The sequence below is a fragment of the Eucyclogobius newberryi genome, unplaced genomic scaffold (assembly GCF_026437365.1).
Source record: "Eucyclogobius newberryi isolate DKJ021-1_F unplaced genomic scaffold, fEucNew1.0.hap1 SCAF_1, whole genome shotgun sequence".
In the NCBI taxonomy this organism is placed as follows: domain Eukaryota; kingdom Metazoa; phylum Chordata; class Actinopteri; order Gobiiformes; family Gobiidae; genus Eucyclogobius; species Eucyclogobius newberryi.
The window spans coordinates 33,190,181-33,209,258 of NW_027315723.1; the positions used below are offsets into that span (position 1 = coordinate 33,190,181).

At 39.2% G+C, this 19,078-nt stretch overlaps 1 protein-coding gene across 2 annotated transcripts in view; it reads left to right on the top strand.

Moving 5' to 3' along the window:
• Positions 1-17,411, top strand: part of snap25a (synaptosome associated protein 25a) — a 40,920-nt gene extending 23,509 nt beyond the window's left edge. The window contains exons 2-8 of one of the 2 annotated variants that reach the window (XM_072444439.1): positions 1,408-1,548; positions 5,767-5,808; positions 10,949-10,997; positions 12,414-12,531; positions 15,134-15,253; positions 15,550-15,694; positions 15,834-17,411. In XM_072444439.1, coding sequence (XP_072300540.1) covers positions 1,477-1,548; positions 5,767-5,808; positions 10,949-10,997; positions 12,414-12,531; positions 15,134-15,253; positions 15,550-15,694; positions 15,834-15,902 — 615 coding nt within the window. In that variant the 5' untranslated portion in view covers positions 1,408-1,476 and the 3' untranslated portion in view covers positions 15,903-17,411. Of the gene's footprint in view, positions 1-1,407; positions 1,549-5,766; positions 5,809-10,948; positions 10,998-12,413; positions 12,532-12,777; positions 12,896-15,133; positions 15,254-15,549; positions 15,695-15,833 lie in introns of both variants that reach the window. The other variant, XM_072444430.1, reaches the window with a different exon arrangement.
• The last annotated feature ends 1,667 nt before the right edge of the window (positions 17,412-19,078 follow it).

Consider the following 19,078-nt stretch of genomic DNA (forward strand, 5'->3'; position numbering starts at 1 on the left):
TTATGCCAGAATATTGGTGAATGGTATTGGTGCTTTAGGTTGATTTCTGACTCATATTAGCCGCAGCAGCTGGTTTACTCTGACAATGTTCTAATCTAAGATATAAAAAAACAGTGTTGTTCAGCTGTGCAAATGACTTTGCACTCTTTCATTCTTTTTTTGTCTTGAACGGTTTTGTGATTTCTGTCATATCTTTGTGATTTTAATGCATTTTTTCCTCTTGTATGAAGCACTTTGAATTGCCTTGTGTATGAATTGTGCTTCACAAATAAACGTTCCTTGCCATTTTTACAGTCCCCTATATAATCCACTGCTATAGTGCACATCAGGGTAGTGCCATCATTTCATGCTTGGACATCTGATTCTGACATTGTTTCTGGATCATAAATTATGCCAATTTCATAACACATCAGTTTTAGGTTTAATTAGTCTAATTAATGCTGGTTTTAAAATAGTTTAGACCTAATATATTACTCACTTCTGGTTTAAATTTGATTGGTGTGGGATGGTCTTAGGTTAGCCTGTTGTTATACGATTAAGAGTCCTAACACCTTGTTTACATTCAATTTGGGGCGAGTCCAGTACATTATTTAAGCTGTTTCATTGTGAGTTACCTAACTACGGTGTGTTTGACCAATGCAGCACAGGATCACATGGGTTTATCCCCCAGACAATACTCTACAGCGAATGTGACGGCACGCTTTGGTTTTGAAATATCCGGGCCAGAACAACATCACATGATCTCTCTGGGTGGAGTCTGCATGTTCTCCCCGTGTTACCGTGGGTTCTGTCCGGGTTCTCCAGCTTCCTTCCACCGTCCAAACACATGAGTTAGGCAAAACTGAGTGAATGTTTGTCTTCGTTTTTTAACCCTGTGACGATCTGGCCCCTGCCCAGGGTGTGCCCCGCCTAAGGCCCAAAGTCACTGGGATAGGCTCCCAGGCTCCTAACGGGAACAAAGTGGTAGAAAATGTTTGAAAGAAAGGAAACAACTGCACCAATAACTCTAAAATTTAAAAATCTGAAATCTTTAGACAGGATGTCACCATGGCAATGTCAGACCTTTAATTTCCAGTTTAAACGTGTAGTGGAGTAGAAAGTACAGATACATCCACTCAAATGCAGTGATCTGATGTACGTTTGTACTTCGATACTTTCCACCTCTTTATTTATATTTAACATCCTCCCTTTTCTTGAGGTAATATTAGATAAGATAACCTTTATTTATTCCACAATTAATGGGAAAGCAGAAGAACTGAAACATGCAATAAAAACAAGATACACAATGAGCATATCTTATGTATTTACAGTGAGTGGCTATGACCATGGCTGAGTGCACGTCTGCGAGATAAACCTGTCCATGGCTGAATCCTGTTTGAAAGCCCTTCTCTCTCTCTCTCCTCGCAGCCTTCCCCAGTTCCCAGAGGATCTTGAGTTCCCTGTCGGAGAGCGTCTCCATCCCCAGCAGCAGCAGCCATGGCAGATGACGCGGACATGCGCAATGAGCTGTCAGACATGCAGCAGCGCGCGGACCAGCTGGCTGACGAGGTGAGAACGACACAGTCATGGAAGGCTCAGGCGTGTTGGCGCAAACACACAAATACTCACAAATGTGGATCTGCAAAATGAGCTCTGGATAAAACAGAAAAACAGACGGAGGAGGGGGACGCTGGTGACACAGCAGGGAGACTCAAGGCGACGTGAGGGAGCGCCAGGATTACTGATGACATTGTCACTTTGTAATTCTTAAAGAGTCACATCACACGCAAAGTCATCTGGAAAATAAGATGTGGAAAATAATGTATTAATCTCACAAGAGGAGAAATGTATAGTTTATAATGAAGATAATATAAAGGAATGGAGGGCGAGACTTTCTGAAAGCCTTGATTAATTAATTAAAAAAACACAATGATACGTGCCATGTCAAGACTCTCAAGGTCACAAATAAAACATGCAGAACTTTCACGAATATAAATATTTAATCTAAAACCTTAAAATGTGTGTAATGAGCTTATTTTCAATGTTTAGGGTCTGGAGAAATTGCATTGTTGCTGTGCCCCAATAAGCAGCATATTTGTATTTTTTGTGTAAAATATTCTGGGGTTTAAACGTAAAGGTTAGAGACGATTGCGAGGGACTAAAAATACACCTGGACTATTGGTGTGAGGAAAAAAACTCTCACTGTATTTTCATATTCATAAAAGAGACATATGAAGCTTTTTCAGGTGATTAGTATTGAACTGTAACATAAGTAGATATTTTTTTATATTTCTCATTGTAAACTGCAATATTGATCTAAAAAAGCTTAAAAATAGAAACAGGTCCATTAAACTGATAAGCATGGCCTCTTTTTATTATTGTTTGTATTTATATATACAGCGGGGAAAACTTAATGAGAGAAATTGTTTTTTATGAGTGCCCCGTTGCACACAAAACACATAAAAAACACATAAAACAACAGTAACATAATATCTAGATAAAATGGCAATAAAAGAATAAACAAAACAACATAAAAATGGCAATAAAAGAATAAACAAAACAACATGAAATAAATAAAAAACACACACAATATGGAACAAAACCATTAAAAACAAAAGCATTGGCACTGTGAATAGTCTTTAACCAGTGCTTTGAATGAATGAAAAGTCATAAAATCGTTTAATTTACGATAGTCAAGTCTCCAAGTCTTGTTCCATAAACTGAAAGTCATTTTCCCAAACTCTGATGTCGTTTAATCTTAATCTTCACAGTGACATTTCACCGCAACAAGCAGCGGATTGTGTTTTACATGTTTTTTATTTTTGAAAAGTGGCTACGTGACGTATCAGAACTCTTCATTTTTCAAATAATCACAGCTAAGCACAGAGCAGAGGCCGGGGATAGGGGATAGGTGAGCACTCGAGCTTTTAGGACTAACGCAAACATGCAGAAATCAATCAAAACACAACTTTGAGTGAACTAATGATGAGGAAACTGTTGTAAAAGGTTGAAAGCTCATTAAAGTTAATTTTGCATAACAATTTCCACTTTAAAAAATAACTACACTCTTCAAAAATACATTTACATGTGACATTTACACTCCACAAATTACACGAGACAAAATGATTCATGGAAAATTGTGTGCGCCATTGATCATAGTCTGAATAAAACCTTTGGAGAAACACTGACATAGATACAGTATCTCAGTGAAGTTAATATGCCGACCACTGACATTTTGCATAATGAATATAATATATAACGGACCATGAGCCTCCATGTCCTCGTTTAGCTCTGACGGAGACGGGAGCAGAGAGCAGCCCACGCCCCTCCAGCGCCACATGTGACTCACCGCACACAGCTGAGCAGAATATTAAGCACTCGCTCAGTCAACACACGGGCCCGGCACAAAATGGCGGAGTTTTCACCTCCCTGATGACTTTCACGCTCACTCCGGAGCACATACCATACAGGAGCGAGTCTTTTCAGAGCGCAGGGCTTAAGAAGAGGTGGGCACAAGTTAAAAATAGATCAAGGCAAAATGTGGAGCTCGCAGAGGGCCGTGGATAAGCTGTTTTTGTACTGCAGGATTTGACTGCTGGCACTGAATAAGCAACGATACTCTCTGGAGTTCAATCAGTCGGACTCAATTCAGTCAGTGTGCCTCAGCAGGCGACTAGTTCAGGACTTTCCCCCCTTCGAAATATTATATTGTGTTTTAAAATTAGTTTTAATCATCCTGAAATGCATGGATAAAAATGATGCTTTCTAAGTTTTAAGTTTACGTGCACTTTTCTCACACAAAGATGAATTCTTCCTTTTCAGTAAACAAAAAGAATAGCTTAAAACACACAAAAACAAATACAGTTAAAGGCGCAATGGACAATTTTTCGGCGATTTGAGAACTCAGGCGGAAGTGCGCATGCGCCCTCCCCCGTGTGGACTGATACAACACACACGTGCGTTTGTTTATTAGCGCAACGGATCGCATCGCATCTCTCGTCTCCCATAGATTTCTGTCCACTTCTGCGTCAGCTCGAACTGTCTTTCTCCGTCTTTATTTTGCCCCGTACACTGAGGGAACTATATTATGATAGATCAATGCGCTTAGACACGTGGAAACGTGGGGACGAGCCTGACGTGACTGCAGGTGAGCGATAGGTGCGTTTTATGATTGATACGTGGCAGGACTAATCGGCAGTCCACGCCACAAGGAAATAAGACTCAGATTTATGCAAAAAATTCGTCCATTCAACCTTTAAGTAGTAATAGTTCAACAATTCAATTTTCAAACTGTCTGGCCCAGTATTTAGTGAATTATTTGCCTGAATTACCCTTTATATTGTAATCTATAACTTTAAAACTTATACATTTAATAAGAAAAAGTTTATGTCATGATTTGTTTTCATTAAATGTTCGATGAAAGTGAATCAGCAGCAGTTCCTCTGATCTGAGTTCTTATTTTCATGAATTCACTTTTAGGTCTGGGGACAGTTTGCCTGGTGTAACTTTGTGGGTCGTTTGCATGTGGCAAAACCCACGGAATAAAACGTTATCATTTAAAAAAAAAAAAAAAGGGTTATTCCTCCACATAATTTGAACATCAACAGACTCACTTAAAATGTGTCCTCCACCGTTGACTAAGACCGTGTGTGGCACCTCTCTGACATTATTGCAATAAGAACAGTGAAGAACCAACTCTGCCAATTCAATACAGCCGGCGGATAAAAGGCACTGCTCTTTTAGTGGTTAAACAGGGCTTTGAAGTAGATTTAAATAGCATAATTCACAATTCAGTTAATCAAAATCACCCCTGCATATTTCCCAAAATGTCAGCCACTGGTTTATCTGGCTCCTAAACCAGCCGTGTCAGTATCGCCTCCGAAAACAGACAATCTGACATCACTAGTGAGACTTTCCTCTTCCTCCACGCCCCCTCCTCCCTCACCGTTTGGACCCAGCAGCCCTCGCTCAGATCTGGGTGAAGTGCTTCTGTGCCACTGCTGAGAACCAGAGTCCCCACAGAGAGGCCCCGTACTCATGAAGGAACCTGCTGCTCCAGTCAATCACACAGGCTTTTAATGCACAAAAGGCCAACAGAGCATCAGTTTAGAAAGCTTGCAAAGACCTCTTATTACGAATTCATTGTCAGGACAGAAATATGCTAATAATGGAGATTTGGTTATAGGTATTTGACAAAACAGAAACACTGAAAAGACACGTGTTAATAAAATGCCCAACACTGTGATTCACACCAAAGAACTTGAAATATTGTCAGTGAAATAATGTGGTATGAATCAGTCAAGAAAAAGATCAATACAAGTGAAAATGAAAACGATCAATACAAGTGGGGAAAAAAATATAAAATCAATAAGCTCTTCTCGAGATCTAAGAAGTCTCGAAAACGACAACGCAAAGTTTTATCGCCGCACATTTCAGGAATGTCATTATTATCCAAGATCTCGATCAAACCAAGTCAAACCATTAGATAAATCACACAATAGTGACAAGTTTGATGTGTGAATTAAACTCTGATGCGTTCGAGTTGGCGCTGAAAGACAGAGCTCATGCCGACGATCATAATGTGAGATATTGATCGCTCTGTGTCCCGTTGATTGCTCCCATTGACTTCTATTTACGATACAGGAGCACATTTACTGTACAGTGAATCACACGACACACCAGGGCGCGCTTCTTTACCATGAGCCTCATCAGTTTATGTCATTTTGATGGGTACATTTGTGAATGTGACTTGAAAAACTGACTTTAGTGTTTTGTCTTATTCCACAGTCGCTGGAGAGCACTCGTCGTATGCTGCAGCTCGTGGAAGAGGTAAGAAAATGCATGGAAACTACACTTAAATTTGACTGTTTATGAATACATTATTTTCATAGAATCTGGGACAGAATATTGCAGGGAAACAATTTCATACTTGGCACTTGGGCTGTTGATTTAGTTCATATGAAAAGACTCGTACAATGTTTCCAAAAATGCAATATTGTGGGGCTCTGCAAGTAATCCAATTTGAAAAGTAATTACATTTCTTGCTCCAATAAAAGACAAAATAATAGTATTTGTCAAATCTACAGTAGCTTTTAAATCATGATACTAATAATTATTTTTTTTCCTGACAGTTTAAGGTTTAGTCACGTTTTACACAAGGTTCATTTGTGAACTATTTATAAGATGTTAATGAGCACTATTTATTTGTTATAAGTGCTTATAAGGCATTTATAATGGTGTATTTATTTAATAGTGTAAATGGTTTATTAACACACATTTTCTTTAATGCTTATTATACACTTTTATAAGTCATTTACAAATGCTTCTAAATGCCGTATTCGTGCTTATAAACAAAAAACATGCGTCCTTAAAATAGTTTTTTAAGGAACTGTATTTTTGTTGCAGCTCTCCAACATTATTCAATTCAATTCAATGTATTTTTGTAACGCCCAAAATCACAACATTGTAATATTGACTGTCGTCCAGACCTGCAGCTCAGATACATCCTTCACGATTAAATCAATGTAGCACCAGGTCCATTGTGCAGTGCAGAACATGTTGTACTGAAAACCTGGAGCTCAAGAACAAAGAGGAGCTGAATACACAGAATGCACTGTAACAAGAAAAAAGATGAGCTACAATGTCTAGAATGTAGATTTCTGATTTTATACAAAGTAGACCTTTTATGAGGCCGTTTCAGATGGTTCACAATGTTGTTTACTGTAAATCACTGTTCTTTTGCCAGCCTCAAACTCTTTTAACTGGAGAAAAGCACATTAAAGTAGAGGTGTTTCCATTGTGTGGTCAGTACTGCTCACTCTTATCTTCAGAATTACTCACATATTCATATTTTGAATTAAACCACTACAACTATAAGGTGCACTAGGTAACATTTCTGGAGGGGGGTCCACTTTGTTCAACAGCAGAACTGAGTAACTTTGACGATAGAGCTCCCCCTGCAGCTCCTATGTGGAACTACACTGTCAAAGAACAGACCCAATAAAATAAATAGTTTTTTTTTAATAAGACCACTACACACAAAAACATTTAAGGTTGCCAAATATATATATAAAAAAAAGAGCAAGGGTTTCCTGGGATATTTTTCGTCTTTGGGTCAATGTTGAGACAAATACATTTAATCATCACAGGGAGTTATATACATTTCATACAAGTTAAACTGTTATTTAGTTTTCCTTTAAAATACTTACAAGCATTTATTCTTACTGTGAGACATCCCAGACAAATCGATAACGTCTCAATGAATATGTGCCCTCACACAAAAGAGTTACACAGTGCAGCTTTAATACTACAACAAGTGAAAAGAGCGAGCGAAGCAGCCACAACACGTAAAATGGTGGAGCACTTTTGCTAATCTTTGTAGACAGCCGAGGGAAAGTCAGACAGTTGGAAACAGCAGAGGCGGCGCTCTTCTGAAGGTCATATTGATCGTGGTCACACACCCCTCAGCCCCGCCCTGTCCCTGCCCCGAGGCGCAGCCACATACTTACTGTGTATAGGATTACTCTATATGACGATACAAACAGTAAGACAATGCCTCAAGGAAACGTCATAGTAAACAGTGAGCGTGACGCCTACAACCTGAACCTTACACAAGATATTTATTTCATCCTTGTTCATCTCTGGAGCAGCATGTTATTTACAATGTTAATAGTTTTGTCACTAATATTTAATCGTGATCTAAATGGGTCTTAGCTGACAGCTTAATGCAGTTGTGTTGTGTTCTGTTGGTTTATTGAAACTTGATTTGTCCAGGAAGGTTGATAAAGAGCTTTTATAACCAAGATCAAGAAGCAGAACATTGATTAGAACGTTGTTGCTGCGCCCGTTGTATTAGAAAAAGGCGGTTGATACTATAATAAGAGCAGATTAGAGGTGTTTGTTGGTCAGTACTTCCTGGAGTAAGTAAACTAGAGTTAGAGGATGCACTGAGGTTTTACTTGCACAAACATCACATCAAAATGAAGATATAACCTGGAACTAAATGTGAACTAGACCAAAGTAAATCAAGACTAAACTGATACGCTGTAAAGTATATAAAAACTATATAGAGAAGCAGACACACCTAACACCTAAGAGGGGACAACGCGTTAGGTCCCCCAAAGTCTCACCAAAAGCTTTACTCACCAAAAGCTTCAAAGAGCCTTAAATCTGTTAAAACTCAGCCCCTGGACATGACAAAGAACATGCCAAACAGAAACAAAGTTAAACATACTAACCAGTTTCATGGACGATGTCGATGAGGCGCAGACGTCTGCAGAGGTCAGGGGTGTGTGAACAGGACGAGCGAGCACAGACGCAGACACAGCCCCAGTGCTTCATGTTATTAACTGTGACACATTTGAGCTGTATAATAAGAAAAATAAAGCCACATTTGTTAAACGTGATCTTTATTGTTTAGTTGATATCTATAGGTGAGGCAGTGGCTGTAATTCCCCGATCCAATGACCTCACTGTAGGGAAAAACAAGTGGTGCTAATCTTGCCTTCAGTGCCATGCCTTCATACGTGTTCCTCTGGGTTTATCTGCAGCAGAACCACTAGAGCATGAACTCATTGCACTGCCTTTCCCTCAGAGACCCACTGTAACGGCTGTGGGCCTTCTGCGGGCGAAATGACACTGTAATTTATTCTCCTGGGATTACTTATTGCTGCCCATCGTCTCTGGCACATCGCTCGCCCGCTCACTGAAGTGCTGAGGAGGTGGCTTTCTCTGACACACTATAATGGTATTGGGGACTATCGGTGCGAGCAGGAATCAAGTCTTAGCCGTCGTTTGTTGTTTTTTAATACATCAGAACATGCAGTGGAGAAGCCTATCACTGACGTATTGCTTTACTTCATTTCTGCTGCATTTTAAGCCTGCTAAAGGTATAACATAGTCATAAATCATGAGTCCTCTTGCACAAGCGAACAAAAAGAATGTACCGTTTCCACTTACAATCTCAGTGCTGATTTGTTAAGAAATAATGTTTCTGATTTTGCATATTTTTTTCAAACATCGTTTATAACAGCTTTATTCCTCTTCATCCCTCTCAAATTCAGAACTATGTATTTGGGCCTCAAAACTCCTGCCATGGACACAGTAAATGGATGAGTTTGGAACCTACTTCTGGCAGCAGTTTGTGTCATACATTTTATCATTGATTCTGCAGAATTCTGATGTTTTTCAGTCTCGTGCTATATTTGTTTTACCCTCTTCTGATTGATATGATGTTGTTGCTTTTGATGCTTCTTCTGGCATGAATCATACGAATGCTTCACTTTCGTATAAGTTAGGGCGTGATGAGACATTACTTTGCGTTTAGAAACAGGTCTGGCAGCGTGTGGAAAGCTACGTTCAAAATGATAAATTGGTGTTAAGTTTGTGAACTGCTGAACTATACAACATACTTACCGCTACAGCATCTTACTGACCAGTGTCGATAAAGCGGTCAAGCTGTGGCCTTTGAGCCGTCGGTTTCTGGTGTAACTGAAGAGTCGTTTGTAAAGAGAACTACGACGACAGCCGCTGGTTTTAATAAGAGGCGCTGCTCGGTTTCACTGGCATTACGGCTGGTCCCTGGAGGGCGGTTTGCACACTTCCAGTTTAGGGTGTATAGGGTGACCTTTGACCTTCTGATCAATACAAGCTTGCACCGTGTGTTGGGGGAGCACAAGAACTCTCTCTAAATTACCCAGCACAGAAAACAGGTCATGGTAAGGGAAACTGTGGCGGTATTCTGGAAGAGATGGTTTATTAAATTAGAACGTCACAACAGAGTTTCAGTCATGACTTCTGACTGTTTTGAAGGACGTTTCACGCACTTCAGTGATAACAGTTGAGTCGTGATCTTATTCCTGTGAGGATACATGCTATTTCTTGAATTCAGCTCTTTGCTCAAACAAAGACACTTTTTTTTCACCACCCACACCTCTTATCAGTCACCCTTAGCAACGCTCTGAGAGAGTCATGTGGATTCAACCATTTGTAATGAAGTGTGAACTCTCAGAAGAAGCTCATTTAAATTACCTCTTACCTCTAAAAATACCTCTAAAAATACAAAGTTTTGATCAAATTTTGACCACAAGAAAATCATGATATACATGTTTTAGCATATCGCCCTCCTCTAACGACTGTTCTTGACTTTTCACCCTGAAACCCAAGAATATTCTTAAAAATACAAAATATGACTGAAATAGGACTGCCTTATTATTCTTAAATATTGGACTGAGGCACTGCAGCCTGTTTTCAACATCAATATTCAATTTGACTTTAAAATACATGTATAAATAAATAAATATAAATACTCAAATAATTGAAACGATAGATGGAAACCTGGATGACAAGGACTGAACCCACCATTAAGGACTGGACCAAAATATCATAGGACATTTATAAAAAGTTCCATTTTATGATGAACTTTCAAACATTGACAATGGACATATTTACTGGAAATTGAGACAAATGTGTCAATTCCATTAGGGTGCATGTACCAAACTTACTTTACTTATCACTTATTTACTTTTTGTTTTTTCCCTGTCTTGTTTAGTTTAGTAGTTTATTATTTTGTTTATTATTATTATTACCATGAGTGCAGGGCCCGGAGACAGGAACCCTAAGACATTGCTGATTGTGTCCATCCCAGTCCGATCCAGTCCAGTTGTAGGGGCTAAAGTACCTCTGATGGCAAGAGGTCAGAGTTTGACTGGAATGTTATGATCACTTGCAACCAATAAACATGCTTTGACAATTCAACCTCTGATGAATTCATAGCACATTGTAAAAATATGTTGACCAATAGAAAACTGTTTTATTATTAGCGTAAAAGCAGCAATGTAAGATTTATGTTGACCAGCTAATAGGCTTGGGACTGGCAAAGAGGACACTGGTTTCTTGTGATTCCAACAGCTTAAAATGTGTGTTTCGTGTATATCTTTGAACTTTCCTCTTTCTCTTATGTGCGTTTTAGAGCAAAGATGCTGGTATTAGGACTTTGGTCATGTTGGACGAACAGGGAGGTAAGTCACACTCTCACCAGAATACTTTTAGTACTCTGCAAAGCTAGTATTCTTATTTGATACAGTATGAGAAGCACGTATTTGTCTCTTCTCTTACAAATAAATGAATAGCTTTTGTATTGAGTTACTTGCTAAGACACATTTATTTATTTAACAGTGCATGCTTTTTTTTCAAATTAACAGATTCATTTGTAAAAAAAAATCCTGTTTTCTTTCGCTAACGTAACTTCTTATTTTTCGCCTAACTGCTCTTGTTTTGCCAGCAGCTTTTTTTTTTTTCTTTTCATTTTCTTTTATCACCCCCCAAAACAATGTAGGGCCTTTGTCAAATTGTATTATCCATCACGTCTACCACTGGAGCGCCAAACTCTCCAGCAAAACACGTTTAGGCGGTAAATTGTGGCGTTAGTGACACATTATTTTGACTGTTTTTAAAAGTAAATTCAAGGAAAGTTTAAAAACAGTCAAATGATTTCGTAGCTGAACCAAAAACGGTGGATGAGACAGAAACGATCGATTTAGCTGGTAATGACAAAAACAAAACCTTTGCTTTGTACAATCCTTGGAAGGAATAATGCACATCTCATTTGCTTCTGTGGCATTATTTGATTGGTCACAACCCTGTTCTGACCTTTGACATTGCACTATTGACTGTAGCTTTAAGGCGGCTACAGATACAGCCCATTACTCCCAGTACTTTTGCCCTTATCTCTAAATCATAGCTGAGTTCATTCCAACCAGGGATTTTACAAAACAGAAATCAATGAAGAGTTTCTCAATGTGCTTCATTTTTAACCGTACTCCACCCTCCAGACCTGCACCACACTCATGACCAGGAAACAAGTGAACACGCCATCCGCCACACTGCTAGCATGACTACAACTCCCATAGTTCATAGCGGCACACACCAAAGTCCCTTCTTGTCAGTTCCAGGGTCCAATTTTGAAACCTGAACCTGCTTTAGAGAACGACAGTATGAAACAATGACAGAATAAGTAACTGGGATTGAAGAATGTGCCAAAATACCAAAATGCATTTCTAACTATTACACATTTTTGATCGCTCGCATACTATACATTGCTTTTTAGTAACTATTTTAAACTATGACACATGTAAACACTCACTCACACACTGTTTTGCATTCAAAATACCTATCTTGTACTCATGACTGGGTTTATTTTAGTCAATGACCCACAGTTCCAGCTCATTTACGCCGTCATTATGAAATCCTTTGTGCTTTGGTTTCATTCCACGGCACAAAGAAGCTCTGATGACATAAGTGTGTTCAATGTGGATAGATCAGTGCTTTCTGAACCCGCCACACACATATTCCAACAGCAGACTTTACCATTTCTCATACTTCTGTCAACAGTCTCTGAAATTCATTCCACACTGTCATCCCTTTGTCCTGACCAGAGCAACTCGATCGTGTCGAAGATGGCATGAACCATATCAACCAAGACATGAAGGAAGCCGAGAAAAATTTAAAAGATTTAGGGAAATGCTGTGGGCTTTTCATATGTCCCTGTAACAAGTAGGTACTGACCACGAGCCCAGAGGTTCAACATATGTGGTGGCGTCCCGTTTTGGTTATTTTTTATTTTTTGGTTGGACTTTCTTTCGTCAAAGTGAGTGTCTGAAGTTGTTGTCTTCTCTCCCTTGTCTCCTCTCTCTCCCTCTCTCTTTCTCTCTCCCTCTCTTCTCTCTCTCTCTGCTCCTCTTCTATCTCTCTCTCTCTCTCGCTTCGTTCTGTGGGGGCTAAATGGCTTTGTTTAATCAGAGCAACTGGAGCGCATCGAGGAGGGAATGGACCAAATCAATAAGGACATGAAGGATGCAGAAAAGAATTTGAACGATCTAGGGAAATTCTGTGGTCTTTGCTCCTGTCCATGTAACAAGTAGGTGCTGCCTGCCTGCCTGCCTGCCATACCAGAATAAGAGTATACTGTAGAAATCAGAGAAGTCACGTTATGGTGACCATCAGCCAATAGTCTGCTCTGCTCCTAAAACTCTGCCCCTTTTTCTGAGCTCTGAGGTGATGGGTCTTTCTCATGCATGCTTACATATATATGTGTCATGTTGGAGGCAATACGTCCTTTAGAAAGAAAAACTGAAGGAACCTCTCCTGAACTATTGTTAAATAGACTTAAATATCCACAATAAATCAGCATTACTGGATTGGGTAAAACCTCCTTTCAAAATCTTTAACTCTTTCTGAAGTTCTCTCCTACAAATGGCTAAGTCCCTAGAATCTTTAAGAGACCTTTTGTCCTTAAGTACTGGACCCATGAGCCCATTGGCCCTTGTCTTATCACAGTACAGCACCAGAGCAGGGCCCGGGCTCACACAGTCTCTTGGCCTCAGTCTTTCTGGTCAAAGCTGAACAAAGACCATGAAGTCTGTGGACAACAGGACTGTGGAGAGCCGGGTCCAGGACTGACACTTCTCCTCGTGTGCATGATCATCAGCAGACCCTTAGAGGAACCAGACCCTTTTGTTTGAACACTCCCCCTTCATCAAACAAACGTCACAGACTGAATGACTGTGAGCATGACCCTGGAATGCTCTTGCATGCATGACGATGCAACTCATAACGGTTCTGCCGTGTGATTTAGATGTTATAATTATATGTTCACATAAACAGTGCAGTTATGGAATTTAGAACGACAGCTGCTCCTCCATTTATGACTTATCTGATAGAAAGGAATTATTCATTAGATTTTTGTCATGGCAACTTGGAAATATAATAAATTGTTGAAAAAATATAGATTCAAGCCATTTATACAAAAGTGAGACATACTTCTCATTGTTCCAGAGACATGTGTTCAATGAGTGAAACTCTTCACAGAGTCGACCAGCACCAGTCGAGAGGCTGTGTCCGCTGCTCACATGAGGATCCTGAACACTTCTGCATTAGAGCCTTGTTTACATGTGTCCATGTGTCCTCCTGGGACACCGTGTGTTACACAAAGCCTGTGCAGAATCTGTGCTGTAAATCAGAAGTGTCAGATGTGAGGGATCCATTTCTTGTCATGGTTTTGTATCTCCTATATAGGTCATTTAGTTTAAATTGTTACATTAACTTTTAAGTGCTGAAGATTGAAGAATGATAAACATTACAAAAGTGATGTAGAGTTTCAGTTGTAATTAAAGGCCTTCATGCTTTTTGGAGAATGTTGAACAGGTTTTACTAAGTGGGATCTTGTGACAAACCCAGAGATGAGCTTCAGAGCCTCTTGTTATCTCAGCGGAGTTAGACTGTATATTCAGACACAGGAGCAGTGCAGGGACTCGGTGCACACTGCATTTCTCTGAAAACATCCTCCAGTTTTCTTTGTTTGTTGTCGAGCAGTTTGTCTGCTGTAATCGTCTGGACTCTGTCACAGTTGTTGTCTTGTCTCTTCTCTGTTTTATGTCACACAGGGGTCTCACTGTGGGTCTGGGTGGGAAGGATCATTTTGTTCATTAAACCAAAGTCATAGTTTGGGTTTTTTAGACATTTTGGATGTTATACAATAAGCGCATTACAGAGGTTTAGCAGAGTTCTATTTTAGGTTAGCATTTTTTTAAGTTCAGTGAGATGTTGTTGCTTTTTTGCTTTTTTAAATTAAAGACAAAGCTATCCAGGTTATAGATATCAATTTCAATCATGATCTAATATAAGAAACAAGAAGATACCCAGTACTTAGTATATTCAAGAGATAAGTTTCTCGCCCTCCATGTTCTATGTTTAATGCAGGCCTATGTTTAAAAACCCCACACTATCACTCTTGTCACATTAAAGGAGGAGAGAGATTCTCACTCTGCTGATAAGTGCATGCTTTATTAGACCTTTAAACAGCAGACATTAGTGTGACTCCGTATGTTATAGCAGATATAACATCAGACAGACCATAACAAGCTTGTGCCTGCAATGCTTCGCTTGACATAGTCCCTCTAGTCCCTTGATCATATATTTCTGTGATGCATGACCAAATAACACTAACGTCAGCTCCTACTAAACGTCACACAACGCCTCGAATCCAGGCTCTCTTTGTAGATATGAAGTGAAGGCAGCCTGGTGGAGGTCTGATCTTTAAGCTTTAAAACTGTTTTGTGACTGATTATGTTGATTGTCACCCTTCGACGCTGGTCAGGATGAAGAGTGGAGCCAGTAAGGCCTGGGGTAACAACCAGGATGGCGTGGTGGCCAGTCAGCCCGCCCGCGTGGTCGACGAGCGCGAACAGATGGCCATCAGCGGAGGCTTCATCCGCAGGTACGAGGACAAAGGTTCATTCCAAACATACACGGTAACAACACTCAAATACAGCAAGGAATTAATGTCATACTTGTATGTTTCCATTACGCGGTGGAGACAGTCATTTTACACAGAATATCACAGTAGTAACGATTACTTTATGAAGCTTTACTGCAGACAAACACATGTCCAGGTCAAAGACTGTGAGGGTCAAACACTGCGGGGGGGTGTGAGCTCAGACTCCTTACACACTGAAGGGTCACAGGTGAAATATGGAGTCCCAGACGTGAACCTGTGTGTGTGTTTGTGTTCAGGGTAACAGAAGACGCCCGGGAAAATGAGATGGACGAGAATCTGGAGCAGGTGGGTGGCATCATCGGAAACCTGCGCCACATGGCCCTCGACATGGGCAACGAGATCGACACCCAGAACCGCCAGATCGACAGGATCATGGAGAAGGTACGAGCGACTTTGTCATGTTATAGACATGTTAAGTTTTACTGACTCAGAACGTCTCCTGCTCAGTTTAATCATCAGCACTTATTTCAAACTGTGATGAGTAATCACCAGAACACTCTAACTCTGCTCCTTGTTCCAGGCTGACTCCAACAAGACCCGGATTGACGAGGCCAACCAGCGCGCCACAAAGATGCTGGGCAGTGGCTAAACGTTGTGCGCAGAGAGCTCAAACGCTCCTGCGCCTCACTCCAACAGGCGCTGACTTGCTTTCATCATGGTATTGACCTTCTAGGTTTGCACACTGCACATATCACCTCCCCTCCCCATTGTAAATGTTGTTCTGTGTCGTCTGTCCAGCTTTTTCAAGATGATTGTCCTCGTAATGATTTCTTATACTTCGTACATCATTCTTTCCAAAGGTTGTATATAGTGCTGACTTGATGGCTCTCTTCTCACCTGTGAAGTTTTTAATCTATATCAATATATATATATATATATATATATATATATATATATCATATATTATAACATATCATATATATAAGATATATATATAAATTACACTGCTCTGGATGATAAGTATATGTTAGGAATGCTATAAAAGTTGTTTGTTTTATCCTTTTCCTTTCAGTATTCAGTAAGGTCTTAGTAAATCTGTCACTTAGGCTCCTGTCATGCTCTTTACTTTAGTGTTGGCACAAACTAAATGGAGAGGGGAGACACATAGAGTTTACTAAGCAAAGATACAGACGAAAGAGATGGTGTGAAGCACTTACAATCAAAGCCAGTCGTACATTCTCCTCCATCACAATCATACTCAGTTACTGTTTAGACAATGTGCAACTAGACTCTCTGTAGCTGTATTAGACATTGCATTCCAAGTGATGTGAATTGTGCGTTCTCTGCATGACTCAATGGTAGATTTTAGTCTTATAAATAAAATCTGTCTGAAAAATATATATAAAAAATTATAACATGGCAGTAGCAAGTTGACAAAACGCATGCTCAGTATTAGGACACCGTTTCCATACTCCTGCAAGGTTGCAATAGTGCCACTCTTTCTGTCTCGATATATTTACCGACTGTGACCATCTTGTTGTAACATAATGCAAAGGGGATCAAAAATGTGAGAGGAAGGCGGTGACTACAATGAGGACTTTGGGTTGTATCGCAAAAAATGACCTGTTTTCTAAAACGATTATGCAGTTCAGTGATGACGTTGTTGTGCTGAAAGATGCGGACTGGTTGTGTAACTGTATCATAGGTTTTGAATGCTCTGAAAAAGAATAAAAATAAACGTTTGCAATGTAAAGCAAAGACGCATATTTCTGAGAGACCTTACTTTTATAAGAAGACTGTACCTGTAAGTTTATTCTCCCTGTGTGGTTTGTTATTGGTATAAAAAAGACAAAAAGAAATACCAACACTATAATACTACTACTACTGTTAGCAACACAGTACATACAAAAGGTTTTTATTTTGTTTCCTTTTCGTTTCGCTTCTGTATTCTATATAGAGCTATGCACACCAAATCGCCAAATGTCAAAGTAGTTAGAGTAAGGTGATTAAAACCCAACCCTGAATGACACAATAAGTTCAACTGTGAGATTGATGTCCTCAGCGCATGTACTATTAAGACTCCCTCTGTATCCTGTCAGTGTGTGAAGTGGTGGACATTTTGTAGCTAGCTGAATTGATTAAAATTAATAAACCCGAATGGCTCCCGTGTCTGTCGTTCTTCTCGCTATTTCAGTCCAGAGATTTGATTTAATACGACGTGTATGAGTCAGACAGGTTTCAAGGGTGCAACTTTATAATAACTAGACCTTAATAAAACAAATAATAAAACAAATAATAAAACAAATAATAATTATATATTAATAACCTAAAGCAAAATCAACAAATAGTTTATTTATATTTATTGTAAATACTTAATTAAGGGATCATAATCTAAAACTTACTGCGCCTGAGTCATTATTAATTAACTCTTTATATGCATTAAGTCTTTGTTTATGCTTTATTAAGGCTATTCAAATGTTGCTGTGGTGAGCTATATATATTGAAATCCTTTATCGAGCCTGTAGCCGTGGATACAGTGCATCCAGAATGTGTTCACTGTTTCCACATTTTGTTATGTTACAGCCTTTTCCAAATGGATTAAAAACCCATCATGACAAATGGAAAGAAGTTTGTAAAATGTGCTGTTTAAAAAAAGAGTGAATTGAATGAAAATGTGTGTGAAAGCTTCAGTTTGAACCTTGAACCGTGTGAAATGACGAGGAATGTTCTATATTAGATTGGATTAGACTTGATTGTCCCCCAGAGGTCGCTCCAGTGCAGCGCCTGGGGAAACGCAGCGTGGTCAGGACGATCTTCACAGGAGGATTTGATCTATTGTGCATGTTTTGGGTTGATGAGGAAACCCACCCAGGCCCGGGGAGAAACATGCAAGCTCCGGACGGTCCTGGAATCCCAGCTGAAACCTTCTTGCTGTGAGGCGAGAGTGCGAGCCACTTTAGGTTTCAGGAAATGCTGAAGAGAAAAAACAAAAGAACGAATGCTGAATAACCAGCTCAGGAGGAAGTTGGCAGTAAGATAATGATCATGTTTCTGTGTTTCTGTGTGGTACGTGACTCTGGCCATGAATCAAACTTCAACAAAGTCTGTCATTGTTCTCAACAGTGAGTTTTTAGATGCTACTTTCTCTTTAAAGTCTCACCGTGTAACATTTCAAATAATAAACTAAAATAACATTTAACTCATGTACAAGTCTGGTTTTACTATTTATGTTTATTTCATCCATATGTTTTGCTAAGGACTTCCAATGGTAACGCTGTTTAATAAGTACATCTTAATAAAGCATGAACAAATACTTAATTCATGATCAACAAATAGTTTATTAAGAAGATAGATTCTAGTTTTTTTCAGGTTAAGCGTCTGTTTATTAATGAAGTAGTTACCAAGCCTGAATCAGTATGAATAAACTCTTATATGTTCATGCTTTATTAAGGCTATTAAAACTAGGGATATCATAAAGTGTTTTTAAAGTTTTCTTAGCTGGGGTCTTGTTGTAATCAGTTACATAACAACAGTTTCCTTCAGGAACGTTTGGTAGAAATTGTACTTTGAAGAGTAGTTTGAGTAGTTGTTTGTTACTCTCACTAATTTACTTCAGTGATTATATTGAATTACACATTATTAATTACAATTAACTATTAATTATATCACTTATTTGTACTTATACTTGAATATTATTTGAAAGTGACAGTCCTTGAATAAAAATAATACTTAACAGTAACTTGAATATAACACTGTTTTCAAAAGTGGATCACAATTTTGCAGAGCGTTACCAATATTGAATATATTTTCTAATATCACAGGGAA